This window comes from Rana temporaria, chromosome 6 (assembly GCF_905171775.1).
Source record: "Rana temporaria chromosome 6, aRanTem1.1, whole genome shotgun sequence".
NCBI classification, from domain to species: domain Eukaryota; kingdom Metazoa; phylum Chordata; class Amphibia; order Anura; family Ranidae; genus Rana; species Rana temporaria.
The window spans coordinates 117,412,444-117,432,201 of NC_053494.1; the positions used below are offsets into that span (position 1 = coordinate 117,412,444).

Consider the following 19,758-nt stretch of genomic DNA (forward strand, 5'->3'; position numbering starts at 1 on the left):
TCTTACCCTTAGTGAGACATAACCCCAACATCCATGGGATCAAAGTAGTATCTCATGAACATAAGTATGCAGCCTACGCTCATGACATCCTATTCTATGTCCAGCAACCTTATCTCACCTTACCCAATCTTATGTTGGCGTTTGAAACATTTGACTCAATTTCTAACTTTAAGATAAACCTCTCTGAATCTATATCTGTGCCCATCACTCCCCAAAAAACCAAATATCTAGGGATCTATATTACTTCCAAGCCTGTGTCATTATTTAGGGAAAATTACATCCCCCTCTTAAACTATATCCGTGATGATCTCCATAGGTGGAACCAGCTGGCTTACTCATGGTTGGGAAGAAATAGCGTGATAAAGATGAACATCTTGCCTAGACACATTTTTATGTTCAAAATGATACCTTATAAAATCCCTGTGGGTTTCTTTTTGACGCTAAACTCACTAATATACAAGTATATATGGCATCATAAATGACCTTGCTTAGCACTAAAACTGAAAGGGGCTTAGCACTTTCAGACTTCAAGAACAGCTTTCTGGCATTCATTCTAAATAGAATCTCGGACTGGAAATACCATCAAAGTTCCAAGCTCTGGGTGCAGTTAGAATATGATATCAGTAAAGCGGAACGATTCACCCTGCTTTGGATACCCTGATGACACTGAGCGCCCCCATAACAAGATCCACCTTCACGATCTGGAACTCCCTTCATAAACAACATAAATGGCCTTATAACTCCCCTTTGATGAATCTAACAGGTCTTACCTTTTTCCCACCTGGAGAAATGGACCCTCAATTCTGAAAATTGCTCTCATTCACCAACACTTTTACACCATGTTTTATCATCAACTGATCTAATCCCAATAGCCTCTTTAGTTAAAAATACACCTATAATTACTATGGATTATTGGAGATACAATCAGCTTTTGAGGTTTATTTAATCCCTTGCAAACCCTTACGTACACTTGCAGATCTATCACCAGTGGAAAGTATATTGTCTGACACCCAGCCCCAACAAAAAAACATCTCGCAGTTTTACAGGGCTTTATTAGCTCTAGATCCTGGGGCTTGTTCAAACTTTATAGCAAAATGGGAAGAAGACTTTCAACAACAGATGCTGCATCCACCTAGGTAAGTAGGATTAGGCCATAATAAAAAAAATATATATATATACTTCTCTTTTAAAGGATGATCGATGTCACCCGAGCTCATGGCCAGTTTATAAGGAGGAGGAATATCAGAAAGGGGTATTCGAGGATTTATTATTCTCAAAGGTGCGTTTTCAAAGCCTACAAGATGAGGGCACAACCGGTGGAGGGAGAACAAGGATTTTGAGAGTATACACAGAGGTGGATGAGTGTGGAGAGACAGTTTTCATTTAACCATTTCCATTATCCACAAAATGGATTGGCACGGTGTCTTCACTATCATTTGATTCATATAAATGACACTGGAGATAATTGTGCACATTGCACTTCATATAAAGGACACTTTGTGGAGAACTTTTGCACATTGCCACTTTAATTTTATAGTGGTTTATACCATTGCACTTTATATCCCAATTGGATACACTTATGTTTTATTCAGCGCTGCACTCATTTTGATATATTTTGTTCATTCACATGTTTAGGAAGTATAGGTAGTGCCAACAGCTTCTCTGGATTTCATGTAAGAGTCCACCCTCTTAGTGCCCAATAAAATTGTCTTTATAATCAACATACTACACTACTGGAGGCCTTTTCTTCTCTCCTTCCCCACTCACATGCCCCATATATTAGAGCTTATTGACACAGGTTAGTGGAAGAAATCGGCAGCTCACAGGAACAGCAGATGCTGACAGCCAGAGCCATTTCAGTGTCAGAGAGATTAGAAGAGGGTTTGGTGACCACTTTGCCCGAGGCTGGATCACATACATGCTCTATTAATGTGAATTGCTACATACATTGAGGTGAGAGTTCTGGGAGACCAGTCTGTGAATTATCTTACCACTCATTTATTTTATTGTGGACATTTCCATTGGGACCTATATATTCCTTGCAGATTGCTATTGAGTTCACAGGAAGGTCCTAGATTCATCTAGTTATCTAATTTTACTTGGAGCACTTGCCTATTTTAGCTAAATTAGCGATTCCAGTATCTTTGAAGTTTTCGGACATTATGTATTGATTGTTTTTTCACTTTTCATTCATTCAATACCTCTTTATTGTTTTCACGTTGAACATTATTTCCCCTTAACAGGGTGTTTTAGTGTTTGTAGTGACATCACTCTTAAGCGTGAGATCACTTCTGTATTAGCTTCTCTGGATTAGCATAGCAGCTCATAAAGTTTTACATATTCATGAAAATATATAGGTCAGGGGGAAAAAAAAAGGAAGGGGGGGGGGGGAACAACCACCCGACAAAAATATGCCCTAGGGACAAATATTTATTACCCCGGCTCCCTATTATTCCAAGTGACCCTGAACCAATAGTGTGTGGTGCACAGACCATCAAACGACCAGGGGTGTCCTCCTACCCAAATATAAATACATGGCGTTGCAGTGGTCCCAGGTTTGTGTCTCCGAGTGTGGGTAGTGTATCATGAGCATCTTATGCTACCCCGTTTGCCTCACTGGTGGACCTGAAAAACCTCTATGCCTATCAAGGATCTGGACATGCAAGATCTGTGGGATTACCTTTTCACTTTTTTCTGCTTCTATGAATACTTGTCTTGAGTTTTGTTTCACAATTTTTCACCTTGCCTTCATGGTGGTATCTTACAGAGTTCAATTCTTTAACAGATGACAGGCCAACATGTCAGCACTTATACATATTTCTTAGGAATTCACCTGGACATGGATGCCTGGTCTGCCTTTTCCTTCCATCGCTTTGTGCGGTTCACCTGGGTTCCGCCACCTCAGCCCCTCAGACAGACATCCCCCCAATGCGCCACACACACAGCTACAAGATTTTCCCTTTACGCTTCTAATTGAGCTGGTATGTAACGATATTTTCCTTTTGGAATATGCCAAATATAAGATTTTATTTTTTGTTTTTCCTATACACTGAGAAAATTTATAAAAACACTTGTGTTTGCCCCTATTTATCATGAGCTGAACTCAAAGATCTATGACTTTTTCTTTGTAAAACAAAAGGCCTATTTCTCTCAAATATTGTTCACAAATCTGTCTAAATGTGTTTTAGTGAGCACTTCTCCTTTGCCGAGATAATCCATCCACCTCACAGGTGTGGCATAACAAGATGCTGATTAGACAGCATGATTATTGCACAGATGTGCCTTAAAGGCCCATACACACGATCTGACTTTGACAACAAACTTCAAAATTAGGTTTTTCAGAAAATCCGATCGTGTGTACGCTCCATCGGACAAACTTTTTCGGTTTTCATCGGACAAATGTTCGCTCTGCAAACAGACAAACGTTCCGGCAACAAAAGTCTGATCGTATGTACAGAAGTCCATCGGACTTAAGTCCAAGGTACAAACATGCATCCTCAGAACCAATGCAAAAGATCAACCAGCAATAGCAGAAGTTGCCCAAAGGGTGGCACTAAAGAGCAGAAAAACCACGTAGCACATCAATTACGTCACTACGTTCATGTTTGTTGGCTGAAAAAGTCCTGCTGTGTGTATGCATACCAAGTTCACGGCCAACCACCCTGCGGACAAAATTCCACAGAAAAATCAGATGGAAGTTCGATCATGTGTATGAGGCTTTAGGCTGGCCACAATAAAAGGCCACTCTAAAATGTGCAGGTTTATCACACAGCACAATGCCACAGATGTCGCAACTTTTGAGGGAGCGTGCAATTGTCATTCTGACTGAAGGAGTGTCCACCAGATATTACCATAAGTCGTCTCCAAAGGCGTTTCAGAGAATTTGGCAATACACCCAACCGACCTCACAATCGCAGACCATGTGTAACCACACTAGTCCAGGACCTCCACATACAGTATCTTCACCTCCAAGATAGTCTTCTGAGACCAGCCACCCAGACAGCTGCTGCAACAATCGCTTTGCATAACCAAAGAATTTCTACACAAACTATCAAACCATCTCAGGGAAGCTCATCTGCATGCTTGTTGTCCTCATCGGGGTCTTGACCTGACTGCAGTTCGTCATTGTAACCAACTTCTGACGGCATCTGGCACTTGAGATGTGTTCGCTTCGTGGATGAATCCTGGTTTTCACTGTACAGGGCAGATGGCAGACAGTGTATGGCATTGTGTGAATGGGTTGCTGATGTCAATGTTGTGGATTGAGTGGCCAATGGTGGCGGTGGGTATATGGGCAGGTATATGCTATGGACAATGAACACAGGTGTATTTTATTGATGGCATTTTGAATGCACAGGAGATACTGTGATGAGATCCTGAGGCCCATTGTTGTGCCATTCATCCACAACCATAACCTCATGTTGCAGCATGATAATGCACTGCCCCATGTTGCAAGGATCTGTACATAATTCCTGAAAGCTGAAACATCCCTGTTCTTGCATGGCCAGCATACTCCCTGGACATGTCACCCATTGACCATGTATGGGATGCTCTGTATTGGCATATACGACAGCAGGTTTCAGTTCCTGCCAATATCCAGCAACTTCACAGTCATCGAAGAGGAATGGACCAACATTCCACAGGCCACAATCAAAAACCTGATCAACTAAGATGTGCTGCTCTGCATGAGGCTAATGGTGTTCACATCAGATACTGACTGGTTTTCGCACCCTCCCACAGTAAAACTGCACATTTTAGAGTGGCCTTTTATTGTGGCCTACCTGAGCAATAATCATGCTGTATAATCAGCATCTTGATATGCCATACCTGTGAGGTAAATGGATTATCTCAGCAAAGGAGAAGGGCTCACAGATTTGTGAATAATATTTGAGAGAAATAGGTCTTTTGTGTGCAAAAGGGTTGCGTATATAATTTTGCTCAGTGTATTACCTTTAGACTATTTTCTGCATCTACTCCTGAGCAAGTGGTGACCAATCCACAAAACGCGTAGAGGTCTAGGATGCTCATAAAATCTTGTGATGTTATGTATTCCGATGATTTTATCATGGAAATGTTATTGCTCAATGAAAAATGTTTTACCCATATTTCATAAGGTCTGTAAATAGTTTGTTTTATATTTCATGTTTGTTGCCACTGACCACCTCCCCTTTTTGGTCTATACGCTTTTAAACCTATAGAAAACACTTGGTGCTAGGAGTTACTAGCTTTTACAAACGTCAAGCTCTTGGGTGTTAATTAATTTTATTGGCCAGAATAAATGGTTTATTCTGGCCATTGAAATTAATTAATTGCTCAAGTGGCATTTTTTAGGCTCATTTAGCAGTGTCAAGCTTTTTTTTTATTTTTTTTGCCCAAACTTTACTGCACCTGGATGCACTGGCAGTGTTTTTTTTCTCTGTCCCTAAATGCTGCTAAAAGCCCATACGTGTGCATGGATGCATAGGGGCATTAAGAGGTAGAAAAAAAAAAAAAAAAAAACACACACACACACCTGATGCCCTTAGGAGCAGCTGTAAAAATGTCCAATGTGCATGAGGCCCAAGGCTTGCTGGTCAAGAAAACAGGGAAAGCTGTTGCTTTCACCCAAAGAGGTACTTTGGTACAGAGGAAAGCTGGAGTTTAAAGAAAAAAAAAAGGGGGGGAAAGAAGAAAGAACGAACTTCGCCTTTAAATACAGTAGTGCTTACAAGTCATTTTGCGAGTGCAGCTTAGTGAACACCACTGACCAGGAACAGGAAAAATATATCGGTAAGTCAAAGGGAGGCTTCAGGAGAGAGCGGTCGTTCCATTTTAAATGAAAACATTTCTAATATTACATGTGCAGTGTGTACATTTTCTGCGTTTTAGGATGACAGTTTTTGCATCATCTTCATTGACGTTTTAAATAACGTAATTTACACAATCTGCCAATTAAAAAGCAAAACACACACACAAAAAACATTTACACTGGAATAAAAAGAAGCTGTATTTTAATTTACAAAATGTAGCAGCAAATAAACATACAATTTAATTCTGTACAAATGCAGTTACATAACAAGTCTAACAAGTTAATTTGCATCCCATTTTGTACAATTAATAAATCCCTATGCTACCATTGTATAGGACTAGATAGATGGAGAAGTTCAGGCTCCCACGTCTGAAGGTGGTGCTGTATATCTGTAGGAGTACACTTTGTTGTCTGCACCGCCACTTAAAATTAGCTATGGTAAAAACAGAAAAAATAAAATAAAATATATTAAAGCACAGCAAGTTCACATAAACTGACAAAGCAAGGTAACAAACAGCAGCCAAATGATCACCCTACAGTATGCTGAAATCTGGGTGCTCTGGGTTACAGCAGTATGCACACTCACTACATTAAATTTCACTGAATAATAATCTTGGGCATATAGCAAAAGTATGATGTGAATATACAGCATAGAGAAAGCAATGATTTTACCACTTGTCATTATTGCCAGTTATTGGTTTAAAAGAAAAATACTGAACCAGTTGCCAGGCTATGAACATTAGTGTTTTTACCCATTCATAAAAAGGGATTGTAAAGTCTCATGGTTTTTCACCTTCATGCATTCTATGTATTAAAAGGTGAAAACCCTTCTTTGCTGCAGCTGCCCCCATAGCCTCTCCCCCTGTTTGTCGTCATTGGATAGATTGATAGCAGCAGGAGCCATCGACTCCCGTTGCTGTCAATCGTGCAGGTTTAGAAGATATCCACGGTAGCGACAGGTAAGCCTTATTATAGGATAACCTGTAGTAAAAAGTGGTTTGTAAGGGTTTACACCCACTTTAAGTGCTTCTGCTGTAAACTTTAGGATGAATTGCCATTGTTCCTACAGCTACAGGCTCAGTAAGGTCCAATTTAAAGATAATTTACTGTTCATTATAAAAAATAAAAATTATGTGTCAGGTCTAACTGTTCATTGCCTGTGCACAGGCTCATTTTAAAATGTACATTTCCAAACCATTTTTTTTTTTTACAATAAGGGGTTCATTCAGTGTACGATTAAGCCTTGTCCTCCAAGCAGAACCACTGGCAGATGCATGTGCATCCACCTCGTAGCTACATGCAGGCAACCCAAAGTAGTGGATACACGCAAAGTGGTTTTCGGGGACAAGTTCACATGTCAAAGTTTGACAGGCTGTGCATTCTGATCCGTGCACCTGTTCGGGTCCGCATGTCAGACTTTGACACGCGATTAGGTCTGTGCAGCTGCTGTGTGCGCACATCCACTATATGGGCTGTCTACATGCAGCTTCGTGGTTGATGCACACACATCTGCCTGCGGCTCTGCATGGAGGACAGGTTTACTCGCCCACCAACTGAGTCCTAAAACGAAATTAAAAGACTGAAAAAAAGGACTGGATAGGAACTAAAGGAAATAATGAAAAAAAAAAAAGTGTGCACTGATCTTACCCCAGCTTCTGTCCAGTCGACACCAAGAACTTTATCTTCATGAGCAGCTAGATCATAAAGTGGAGCTTTACAACTGAAAAGGGAAGATAGGGATTTTAGCCTCTTTAGTAATTGTTTTTTTTACAGAATCATAATTTTTAAATAGATTTTTCAATACCATCGCAAGACAAAAAAAAAAAAAAAAAACACAGACACACACACACCATCTTAGTTATACATCGAGACAACCCTTTCGAAAACTGCGCAGAGTCTCTTAACATCACTGTTCAAGCATGTCCATACAAAAAACAGTCCCTTTTATGTACAACGTAGTCCAGTCCACAAAAGGAAAAGGGAAATAGTGAGGAGCGGAGCGCCGGGGCTTTGTGACAGCCAGATATTTTGAAAAAGTCATACCACAGTAATGAAAATATAAAAACAAAAACATTTTCATTACTGTGCATGACTTTCAAAAAATATCTGGGTTTCCCAAAGCCCCGTCGCTCCGCTCCACACTTTTTCCCCTTTCCTTTATGGACCATGTTGTACACGAATTGGGGCCGACACACACATTAGAATATATATTCTATCTCACAAAAGGGAGTACACCCCTCACTTTTGTAAATATGTTACATCTTTTCATGTGAAAACACTAAAGAAATTACACTTTGCTACAAAGTATTGAGTGTACAGTTTTATATAAAACAGTGTGAATTTGCTGTCCGCCTCAAAATAACACACACACACACACACACACACACACACACACAGCCATTAATGTCTAAACCACTGGCAACAAAAGTGAGTACACTCCTAAATGAAAATGTCCAAATTTGCCCTCCCCTGTGTCATGCAAGTCATAGGTGGTACAAGGTCTCAGGTGTGAATGGGGAGCAGGTGTGTTAAATTTGGTGTCATCGCTCTCACTCTCTCATACTGGTCACTGGAAGTTGAACATGGCACCTCATGGAAAAAGAATTGTTGCTCTACATAAAGATGGCCTAGACTATAAGATTACCAAAACCCTGAAACTAAGCTGCAGCAGGGTGGCCAAGACCATACAGCGGTTTAACAGGACAGGTTCCATTCAGAATAGGGTGACCACGTGTCCCGGATTGCCCAGGTCTGTCCCGGGCACCTTCATTCCAGGACAATACAGTGTCCTGGAATGAAACTGACACAGCCACTCCCCAAGCCAAACTAATGCCCCCAAAAAAGGCCGCCACATCACCGCTTTACTTGTGATTGGAGAAATCATAAATCCCACCTCGTGTCCAATCACTGTGCTGTGATTCAAAACAGCACAAGCTGATCTTTGGGAAGGTGGGTGTCCCTGAATGGTAGTTTGGAAATGTGGTCACCCTAACTCAGAACAGGCCTCGCCATAGTCAACCAAAGAAGTTAAGTGTATGTGCTCATCGTCATATCCAGAGGCTGTCTTTGGGAAATAGACATATGAGTGCCGCCAGCATTGCTGCAGAGTTTGAAGGGTTGGGGGGGGGGGGGGGGTTAGCATGTCAGTGCTCAGACCATACGCCGCACACTGCATCAAATTGGTCTGCATGGCTGTCGTCCCAGAAGGAAGCCTCTTCTAAAAAGGTGATGCACAAGAAAGCCTGCAAACAGTTTGCAAAAGACAAGCAGACTAAGGACATGGATTACTGGAACCATGTCCTGTGGTTTGATGAGAACAAGATAAACTTATTCGGTTCATATGGTGTCAAGTGTGTGTATGGCAGCAACCAGGTGAGGAGTGCAAAGACAAGTGTGTCTTGCCTACAGTCAAGCATGGTGGTGGGAGTGTCATGGTCTGGGGCTGCACGAGTGCTGCCAGCTCAGGGGAGCTACAGTTCATTGAGTGATCCATAAATGCCAACATGTCCTGTGACATACTGAAGCAGAGCATGAACCTCTCCCTTCGGAGACTGGGCCGCAGGGCAGTATTCCAACATGATAACAACCCCAAACACACCTCCAAGACTACCACTGCCTTGCTAAAGAAGCTGAGGGTAAAGGTGATGGATTGGCCAAGCATGTCTCCAGACTTAAACCCTATTGAGCATCGGTGGGACATCCTCAAATGGAATGTGGAGGAGTGCAAGGTCTCCAAAATCCACCACCTCTGAAGTCATCCTGAAGGAGTGGAAGAGGACTCCAGTGGCAACCTGCGAATCTCTGGTGAACTCCATGCCCAAAAGGGTTAAGGCAGTGCTGGAATAAAATGGTGACTACACAAAATATGGAAACTTTGGACCCAATTTGGACATTTTCACTTAGGAGTGTACTCACTTTTGTTGCCAGTGGTTTAGACATTAATGGCTGTGTGTCGAGTTATTTTTAGGGGACAGCAAATTTACACTGTTGTACAAGCTGCACACTCACTACTTTACATTGCGAGATACTTTATATCCTTAGAATGGCCATAGACTGACATTTTTGTCAAACATTTCCACTCATGCAAAATGGAAAGCAAAACAAGACCTTTTACAAGAAAAGGCTGCCATTGACCTGCAATTCAAATGCACCTCAACAGAGCATGTTGCGTTTAATCACTTAAGGACCGCCTAACGCCAATATATCTTGGCAAAATGGCACGGCTGGGAACAGGCATGTACGTCGCCTTTAAGAGCCCAGCCGTAGGTTGCACGCGACCCGGTCCGAAGCTCCGTGACCGCGGGACCCGATCGCCGCCGGTGTCCCGCAATCGGTCACCGGAGCTGAAGAACGGGGCAAGGTGTGCGTAAACACACCTTCCCCGTTCTTCACAGTGGCAGTGTCATTGATCGTCTGTTCCCCGATATAGGGAAAGACGATCAATGACGTCACACGTCCAGCCCCACCCCCTACAGTTAGAAACACATATGGAGGTCACACTTAACCACTAGGGGGCGCTGTAGGGGTTAACTCCTAAACTGCAATTGTCATTTTCAATGCATTTTTATAGGACTTTTTGCTGTGAAAAAATGACAATGGTCCCAATATTGTCCGATGTGTCCACCATAATGTCGCAGTCACGAAAAAAAAAACGCTGATCGCCACCATTAGTAGTAACAAAAAAATCATTAATTAAAAATGCCATAAAACTATCCCCTATTTTGTGAACGCTATAAATTTTGCGCAAACCAATCGTTAACCGCTTATTGCGATTTTTTTTAACCAAAAATAGGAAGAATACGTATCGGCCTAAACTGAGGAAAACAAAATGTTGAATATCTTTGGGGGATATTTATTATAGCCCAAAGTAAAAAATATTGCATTTTTTTCAAAATTGTCGCTCTATTTTTGTTTATAGCGCAACAAATAAAAACCTGCAGAGGTGATCAAATACCACCAAAAGAAAGCTCTATTTGTGGGGAAAAAGGACGCCAATTTTGTTTGGGTGCCACGTCGCACGACCGCGCAATTGTCAGTTAAAGTGCTGAATCGCAAAAAAAGAGGCAGGGTCCTTAACCTGCATATTGGTCTGGGTCTTAAGTGGTTAAAGAAACTGACCAAAAAAGTAATGCAAATCAAATACAGCCTCTAAACTGTCATTTACACTACTCTATTGAATTCAACTGTAATCCATGTTTAAAATAAAAAAAACGCCCATCTACATGAGCCCTTACTATGCAACACAGAAACAAGTGATTTAGGGATCACTAAATAAACCCGTCTCAGCCCTAGTTTTGCAAATAAGGTTGACTGTTGACTTGAGAGCCGTTTTAAAGATGTGACCTTGGACCCAAGGTGCCTGGGAAAGGAGGCTTTGTGACTAGGGGTGGGGTGAGTGCTGTGGGTTTGAGGTGAGGTAGGTGGGTGTATGCTGTTTGCACTGGTTTAGGGCCCTAAAGCTGCCCTACTCCGGGCTATTAGATCTGACAACACGTTTGTAAGCAGCAAAATCCACCACTCCCCATTGCGGCTCTATGCAGACCTCGTTATCATAATGGCACCCGGCGGTCATGTACAGTGATCTCTGTCCCAGACGTCTTTAAGCGCATTGTAATGTTGTCAAATGACTTTGTAAGGGAAGTCTGGGGGAAAAAAAGCTTTCAGCAGCTGCCATCTCAGGGCAATGCGAATCTGTCAGGGTGTTTTTTTTTTTGCTCAAGGTGATGCGGAAAACAAATATGTGCCAACAAACTTTGTTTTACACTTATGATCCCTTTGCCAACTATAGGCTATAGCTACTAAATAATGAACAATGAGAAAAAAATGCAACTGCAGCCCTGCATCTGTAATTTGTTTACCCACAGTTACCCATTGTTTTCTCAGACATGTAAAATACTGCTGACCGGTTACCACCCGTGTATAATAATCTACTTCCAGGTTGGCTGCTTGACTCCCGAGATAGAACCCCCCCAACAAAAAAAAAAACTCACACCACACACACAAACATACCTTCTGGTGTCCCAAAGTTTCACTATATTATCAAGAGATCCAGACACGAGTTGCTGTTCATTAGTTGGTGACCATTTTACCGCAGTGACCCACCCTGTGTGTGATGTCAAAGAGAGCAAAACCAGAGAACCATCTGCAAAAGAAAACTGGATATATGAGCCACTGTCAATACTCTGCATCATGTCTTTATGGGCACACAACAGATTCTCTATTTACAAATGTCTACAAAAGTTTCATATAAACCAGTGGTTCTCAACCTGGGGGTCAAATGAGGATTTGCCAGGGGTCCCCAAAACCTGAAGCCTGCGGCCGCCCACTCAGCCTCTTCACACCTGCCCATTTAGTTCATGGCATAGCTGGGGGGGCAGGGACTAGAGGTCAACTGACTGGTGAGGAATGTGAAGTGGGAGGGGCTGGAGGAGACCCCATCTGCTGGTTTCAGCATAGGTGTCACTGCTACGAGAAACCACAAAGTCGGAGACACAGTGAGTAACACTACCTGTGATTAGAGTTGCCCTTAAAAGTCCCCACAGTTCTCAGATCAGCACATGACCTGGATCAAGAGCACCTAAGTTGGCTGATCCCAACTCCCCGCCAGCACTGCCACTGATCCCAAGTAAGAGAAGGAATAAAAATAGAGACTACATGGAAGGGAGAGAAAAAGAGGGGTAGGAACAAAACAAAAAAAAAAAAAAAAGGGAGAGAAAGAATAAGAGAAAGAACAAAAAAGACGTCTAGAGAGGGATGGGGATAACAAACAAGAAATTAGGATAGAGAGAGATAAAAGGGAAAGGGAAAGGGGAGAGGGAGATCCTAAAATGTACTATAGGGGTTTTAATACTGAGTGGAAGGGACTCAGGGAGCGCTAAATGTCCGTGGGTTAGGTCTTGTCTTGGGTGCCGACAACCCACGATAGGAAAATAATTTTACCGTTGGGGGTCCCCACAACTTGGGACATTTATCAAGGGGTCACGCAACTAGAGCGGTTGAGAACCACTGATATAAACAAATCAAACAGCTTATATTATCCGTTTCTCACATCATGCGTTTGCATTTTTGGGGCCCGTTTTGTATAGATAAAAAAAGTATTAAAAAGAAAAGCTTGAAAAACAACTGCTAAAGTAAAATTTCCAGTAACTACCGTATTTAAATCGGCGTATACCGCGCACTTTTTGCCCTTAAAAAGGGCAAAATTGTGGGTGCGCGATATACGCCGATACCCGCGCCATGTTTGAACCACTGCGCCGACATATACCGAGCGCAGTACACTCGGGCAGGCTCGGCTCCTCTCGCGGTCACGTCCTTTACGCGAGAGGAGCCGAGCCTGCCCGACTATACCCGAGTGTACTGCGCTCGGTATATGTCGGCGGAGTAGTTCAAACAGTGCGGGAGGACACCACGGACACCACGATGGACGCCCTTGCAAGACACCAAAACCAAATATAAAACATTTTTTTTCAAGGAATTTCAGGGCTACATTAGGGGTGAGCGTTATACGCCGCAGCGTGTAATAGGGCGAAAAAAAAGGTATTTCCAAGAGTCTTCCAAGACAGCAAATGAGAGATATGCACCTCTGCCACCATGAAAGGGAAATTCATCACCAATAATACAATTTAAAAAAGTAGATGCTTCTGAAGATTGGTTAATAATCATCTGAAAAGTGATATTAAAGTTATGTCGCCCCCCCCCCCCCCCATATAAAAACATAACATGTTATACTTACCTGCCCTGTGCAGTAGATTTGCACAGAGCAGCCCCGATCCTCCTCTTCTGTGCTTCTGGACGTGTGTGTGCGTGCGTGTGTGTATATGTGTGTATGTATGTATGTATGTATGTATGTATGTATGTATGTATGTATGTATGTATGTATGTATGTATGTATGTGTGTGTGTGTATTACATATATACACAAGGTTAACCCCTTTTTTGGGGGGGGGGGGGGGGGGGTTTCTTTCTAGTAGCCGCCTCCCACAGTGCATTAACACAAAAAGACCTCCATCATACCACTAGGTAAGTGGCTGCAACATGCCAGGTAAGTTCTAATATAAAAGAGCATCCGGGTGTCCATGAGAAAAATAACAGACCCTTTTCTGTTCTTTTTTTTCTACAGCCCGCACCGTCATTCATCCCACAGGGATTCACGGGATAAAAAGGTCCAAGAACCACAGCACTTCAAGAATGGAACATTCTTCAGCACACACGTCACATAGCCGCAGGTCTTCCCCGCATAGGGCTAAAAAAACTCCCCTCCCCACATTATTCCGTCCGTCCCAGAGACAAAGCTTGCCGGGTTTGCGGAAGGGAAGCACTTCCAGGGAAACTAATCTGTAAAGAATGTTTTACGGAGGCGGTTGGAGATAAGGAGAAGGAAAAGCAGGAGTCCATAGATACTATGAAAAAGTTGATAAAGGACTTAATTCGGGAGCAAGCCTCATCTCAGGATTTAGCAACCCCTTCAGCAAGCAAAGTTGCCGCAGAGACCCTGGCTCAGCATACAGGTGCAGGGTTCAGTTCAGATGAGGACAAAGATGCTTCAGAAGAGCAATGTTCCTCCTTCGATTTTGCCTTAGTTGAACCATTCGTGGTCGCAGTAAGACGCAATCCAATGGGAAGAAGCACCAGAACCGCCTGCCAAATCTAGGAAATATTTCCCCAATTTGAGAAAAAAGTCACCGACCTTCCCACTTATGGAAGAAATTAAAGAGGTAATGACAGAAGAATGGCGGAAGGTGGAAAAAAGGCTGGTCGCCTATAACCGCTCACAAGTTGTATCCCCTAGCTGATTCAGATGCACAGCTTTTGGACTCCTTACCTTCAATGGATGCCTCCATTATTAGGTTAGCAAGGAACACTACACTGCCTCTAGAGGATGCAGTTTCCTTCAAGGACGTGCTGGATCGTAAGATTGAGGCAGATCTCAAAAAAGCTCATCAAGCAGCTGGCGAGGCATGTAAACCCGCAGTAGCTTTTACCTCGGTATCCAGAGCTACTAAGGCATGGACTGATATCGAACTGGCCTTAAGGCAAGGTATCGAGACAGAGGAGATTATCAAAGCTCTGGATTAGCTGAGGCTAGCCTCAGAATTTATGGCAGAGGCTGCTATTGACACCTTGAGGTGTTCCGCGCGTGCCATGCTATACTCAGTGACCGCTAGAAGGGCACTCTGGTTAAAGCCATGGTCAGCAGACCCCTCTTCCAAACAGACGTGGTGCCACATTCTATGATGGGAAAGCCCTCTTCGGCGAGAAGCTTGATACAGCCATTAACCGTGTAACAGGTGGAAAGAGTGGCCCAATTCCCCAAGATAAGAACAGAAGGAAGAGATTCGCAAACTGTCCTCCCTTTCAGCCAAGGAATAAGGACACCCGGTCATATAGACCAGGAAGAGAATATCGCAGAGGCTGGAGAGGTTCCCAGGCTACCTTTCAAAGGATGGGAAAGCAGAAAACCACATCTACTGCGCCTGAGAGTCAAAAAATCTTTTTGACTACCTGCCCACCCAAACCGGTCCTGTGGGGGCTCGTCTCAGGGCCTTCGCTCAAGTTTGGGTGAAGTCTTGCACAGACCAATGGGTCACTTCCACGGTGCTTCACAGCCACTCCTGGAGGTTCAAGCGCAAACCGCCCCGCTTTTCGTTTCTACCCACCAAGATCCCATGTTCCAAAGAGAGACAGGAAATTATTTTCCAGTATGTACAGACATTGATACATCAACAAGCAGTAACATCAGTTCCGGAATCAGAAAGATTTTGAGGGTTTTACTCCCCAATCATTTTAGTCCCCAAGAAGGCTGGAGGCCCGTCCTGGACTTAAAATGACTAAACAAGTTTATCAGTATAGAACGCTTCAAGATGGAATCTCTCCATACAGTAATCTTAGCAGTACAGCCGGAGGATTGGATGGTCTCTATAGACCTAAAAGATGCCTATCTTCATATTCCAATTCATCAAGAGTTTCAGCCCTTCCTACGATTCAAAGTGGGGGAGCTTCATCTGCAGTTTCGTTGTCTGCCTTTCGGCATATCGTCAGCCCCCAGAATCTTTACAAAGGTGTTCATGGCAATTCTAACTCCTCTTCGGGAGAAAGGGATACGTATTCTGCATTACTTAGACGATATACTAATCCTGTCTCAACACAGGGAAACGCTCCAAGCTCATCTACAGGAAGTGCTAAACACCTTAACGAGATACGGCTGGCTAATAAACTTCCCCAAGAGTCATTTTCTTCCAATACAAAAAATTATATACCTTTGGTCACTATTCGATACCCCGAGGAGAGCAGTATCTCTACCTCCAGAGAAGATTCCTTTACTTATAGCCAAAGTAGGGAAAGCTATGGCAAGCAAGACTATGTCAGCAGCGGAATGTCCGAGTCTTCTGGGGTCGTTTTCCTCTTGCATTCCGATGGTGAAATGGGCCCGGTGGCATCTCCGTGCCTTCCAACGAGGGTTTCTCTCCCAGTGGAGGAGACTATTCTTATCTCAGAGGATTCCGACTGCAGTGAAATACAGTCTGTGGTGGTAGACAAGATCCCAAAATCTGTTGAATCACTGTCATCTTGGCCCCATCCCCTGGATCACTCTTACATCAGATGCAAGTCATCTTGGTTTGGGCGCCCACTTCGAATATCAGTGGATCCAGGGGAGGTGGCAGTTCAATACAGAGGGCATAGTATCCAACGTTCTAGAAGTGAGGGCAGCTTGGATGGCGGTATCTCATCTGGCTCCTTTCCTGAAAGGCAAGTTCATCCTGCTACGAATGGACAACAAGTCAGCTGTAGCCTATGTCCAGAATCAAGGAGGGACACACAGCAGATCGTTGTCCAACGAGGTAACCCTGATAATACTCTGGGCCGAGAAAAATCTCACCAACCTCAGAGCATCTTATATTCCAGCTCCCCAAAATTATCTAGCAGATCACCTGTCAAGGAAGCTCATCAGCAACAACGAATGGTCCCTGGACCAAGAGGTCTTTCACTGGATCTGTCACCATTGGGGCAACCCTCAAATAGACATTTTTGCAACCCCTCTCAATTCTAAAGTTTCTCGTTTCTTTATGAGGTTTCCAGCTCACAATTCGGCAGGAGTGGATGCCCTGGTCCAGCCATGGAAATTCCAAATAGGTTACGCATTCCCCCCATCCCCTCTGATTCTGAGATTTATTCAACGCCTAACAGAAGAACAAGTAATCATTTTAGCAGTTATTCCTTACTGGCCGAAAAGACCCTAGTTCACTCTACTAACCAAGCTCTCCCTCGGCGTCCCCTTAACACTCCCAGTCACACACAACCTGCTGTCGCAGGAGGATATCTTCCATCCACATCCAGAAATTCTGGATTTGAGGGCCTGGAAGAATTAGGATGCTCGAATGATGTAATACAAACATTACTTCAGGCCAGAAAGGCTTCCACCAATAGCACTTATTACAGGATCTGGCGAAAGTTCTCAGAATTTTCAGAGGCTAACACGTTCAACCCTTTAAACCCAAAGGTTCAGGAAGTTTTTGTTCCTTCAGAAAGGGTTAGATTTAGGTCTGGGACTTAACTCTCTGAAGGTTCAGGTCTCGGCCTAGTCAGCCTTAACGGACACCAGATGGGCCTTAAATCCGCTAATAGAACGTTTCTTGAAGGCCGTTCTGAGATAAAGACCACCAAGGAAGTCACTATATCCAAAGTGGGATCTGCCGTTGGTACTCAATGCACTCGCGACTCGTCCATTTGTGCCTCCCTAGAGGACATTTCCCTCAAAGCAGCGTTTCTAATGCCTTATGCCGCGTACACGCGATCGGTTTGTCTGATGAAAACGGTCTGATGGACCGTTTTCATCAGACCAAACCGATCGTGTGTGGGCCCCATCGTTATTTATCCATCGGTTATAAAAAAAATAGGAACTAGTTTTAAAATTATCTGATGGATAAAAAAACGATCGCCTGTAGGCACGTCCATCGGTTAAAAATCCACGCATGCTCAGAATCAAGTCGACGCAAGCTTGGAAGCATTGAACTTCGTTTTTTTCAGCACGTCGTTGTGTTTTACGTCACCGCGTTCTGACACGATCGTTTTTTTTTAACTGATGGTGTGTGGGCACGACTGATCATCAGTCAGCTTCATCGGATAATGGATGGAAAAATCCATCAGACTGTTTCCATCAGACTAACCTATCGTGTGTACAGGGCATTAGGAGCAGAAGACCCTTATATTACATTCTTTCCAGACAGAGTGGTCCTCCAGCCAATCCACCAGTTTGTTCCTAAAGTTCCTTCTATATACCACCTTTACCAAGAATGGGTGCTCCCAGCTTTTGGAGAAGATCCAGCTTCCTCAAAACTGCATGAACTGGATGTGGCAAGATCTCAGACATCACATTAAACTGACACAAGCTTTTTGGAAAGACCAACGCCTCTGTGTAATCCCTAAGGGAGCAAGAAGAGGATTGGCCGCATCACAAACAACCTTAGCAAGTTGGATTGTACGCCCGATTCATAGAACATATCGGGCTTGTGGTCTTCTGGTTCCAAAATCGATAAATGCTCACTCTACACAAGGAATGGTGTCCTCCTGGGCAGCTTTAGCACGAGTCTCTCCAGAAACTGTCGAGCGGCAAGTTGCTTGTCTTTCACTACATTCATGACCCACTATAGTCTGGATCCAGCTCTGCTTACTTCCCGCGACTTCGGGGTTAAAAAAAAAAAAAAAAAAAAAAACACACCTTAGAGTTGTCCGCTCTATAATTAAAATTAAAACTAGTTTTTGCAGCAGCCCTCCCTGTAAGCAAATTATTTACCATATGTATACTGCCATGAAGGCACCAGGAAAACAGAAAATTGTATACTTACCTTTCCGTAATTTTCCTTTCCTGGTGCCTATCCATGGCAGCATACGCCCTCCCTTTCTATAAATCCTTAATCGTTTGAGTCTAGTTACAAGAATGTCGGATGGGGGGCTGTCGCTCTCTTTTGAAGAGTTACAATTGGTCCTGTGGGTGAGTTGGGGGTGGCGGAGCAACCAACCATATGTATGCTGCCATGGATAGGCACCAGGAAAGGAAAATTACGGAAAGGTAAGTATTCAATTTTCCGTTTTCCATCATCTCCTATGGAAAAGAGCCTCCCTTAGGCAACACACCAAGAGAAGTCTCAATGACTGAACATGCAAATGCAGCCTGCCTAGGAATGCCCAGTCATCAAGAGTGATATTCATCAAGGCATTTTGCCATTTGGCACTCCTACCAAGAGCAAGCCAACTGCTCAGGACTCTTGAGGGAAATCCAGAGGCAGCGCGCAGTGATGTTTTCAGGAAGCGACGTACAGCACCCTACTGGCTCCTTCCCCCAGCCAGGATTTAACTGATATAATCTACCCTTTTGTCGTGGCTGCCTACCTTTAGTCCGTGGATCCCAAAGTCGGATATGTCTGTCAGTACTTCCAGATGCAAGGCGTCTGCACAGTGGTGAGTAGGAGATGCAGTTAAACACCTTATTTCCTGTCTGGAAAATAGATTACAAATGGTATTTTAATTGTACTTTCCTGTACCAAACTTCAAAAAGCAAAAATTAAAATAAAGCTAAATGAATAAACCAAATTTTCTTGGGAATAAGTGACAGCACTTGAAATATCCCCCTCTGTACTTTTTTTTTTTTTTGGAGACAGTCCAAAACTAGTTCTAATCCTTTGTTATGCTATCAAGGTACCACAAGATGCTTGCGCCAACCTTAAAAGTGAGGCCTGCTGCCTTACATATGAAGATTCTATTCAAAACACAATGCCTTATGTAGCTGCAGTTCCTTGTGGCAGGCAGCACATATCTATGGGCAATACCAGAAAATACATGGTATTTCAGAAGTTTGTGGCAGATCAAGATGGCGGACAGTATGGCCTGAGTAGGCACCGAAAAAAAAAAAAAAAAAAAAAAAGCCCTGGAGATGCAGACAGTATTTAGTTTGTATACATTTTACACTATTTACTA

At 43.2% G+C, this 19,758-nt stretch overlaps 1 protein-coding gene across 2 annotated transcripts in view; it reads right to left on the bottom strand.

Moving 5' to 3' along the window:
• Positions 1–5,973: 5,973 nt before the first annotated feature.
• The window catches only part of WDR12 (WD repeat domain 12), a 36,250-nt gene continuing 22,465 nt past the window's right edge, over positions 5,974–19,758 (bottom strand). For both annotated transcript variants that reach the window (XM_040357244.1, XM_040357242.1), the window contains 4 exons: positions 19,174–19,279; positions 11,798–11,930; positions 7,436–7,508; positions 5,974–6,221 (listed from right to left, as the gene is read on the bottom strand). In XM_040357244.1, coding sequence (XP_040213178.1) covers positions 6,144–6,221; positions 7,436–7,508; positions 11,798–11,930; positions 19,174–19,279 — 390 coding nt within the window. In that variant the 3' untranslated portion in view covers positions 5,974–6,143. The remainder of the gene's footprint in view (positions 6,222–7,435; positions 7,509–11,797; positions 11,931–19,173; positions 19,280–19,758) is intronic.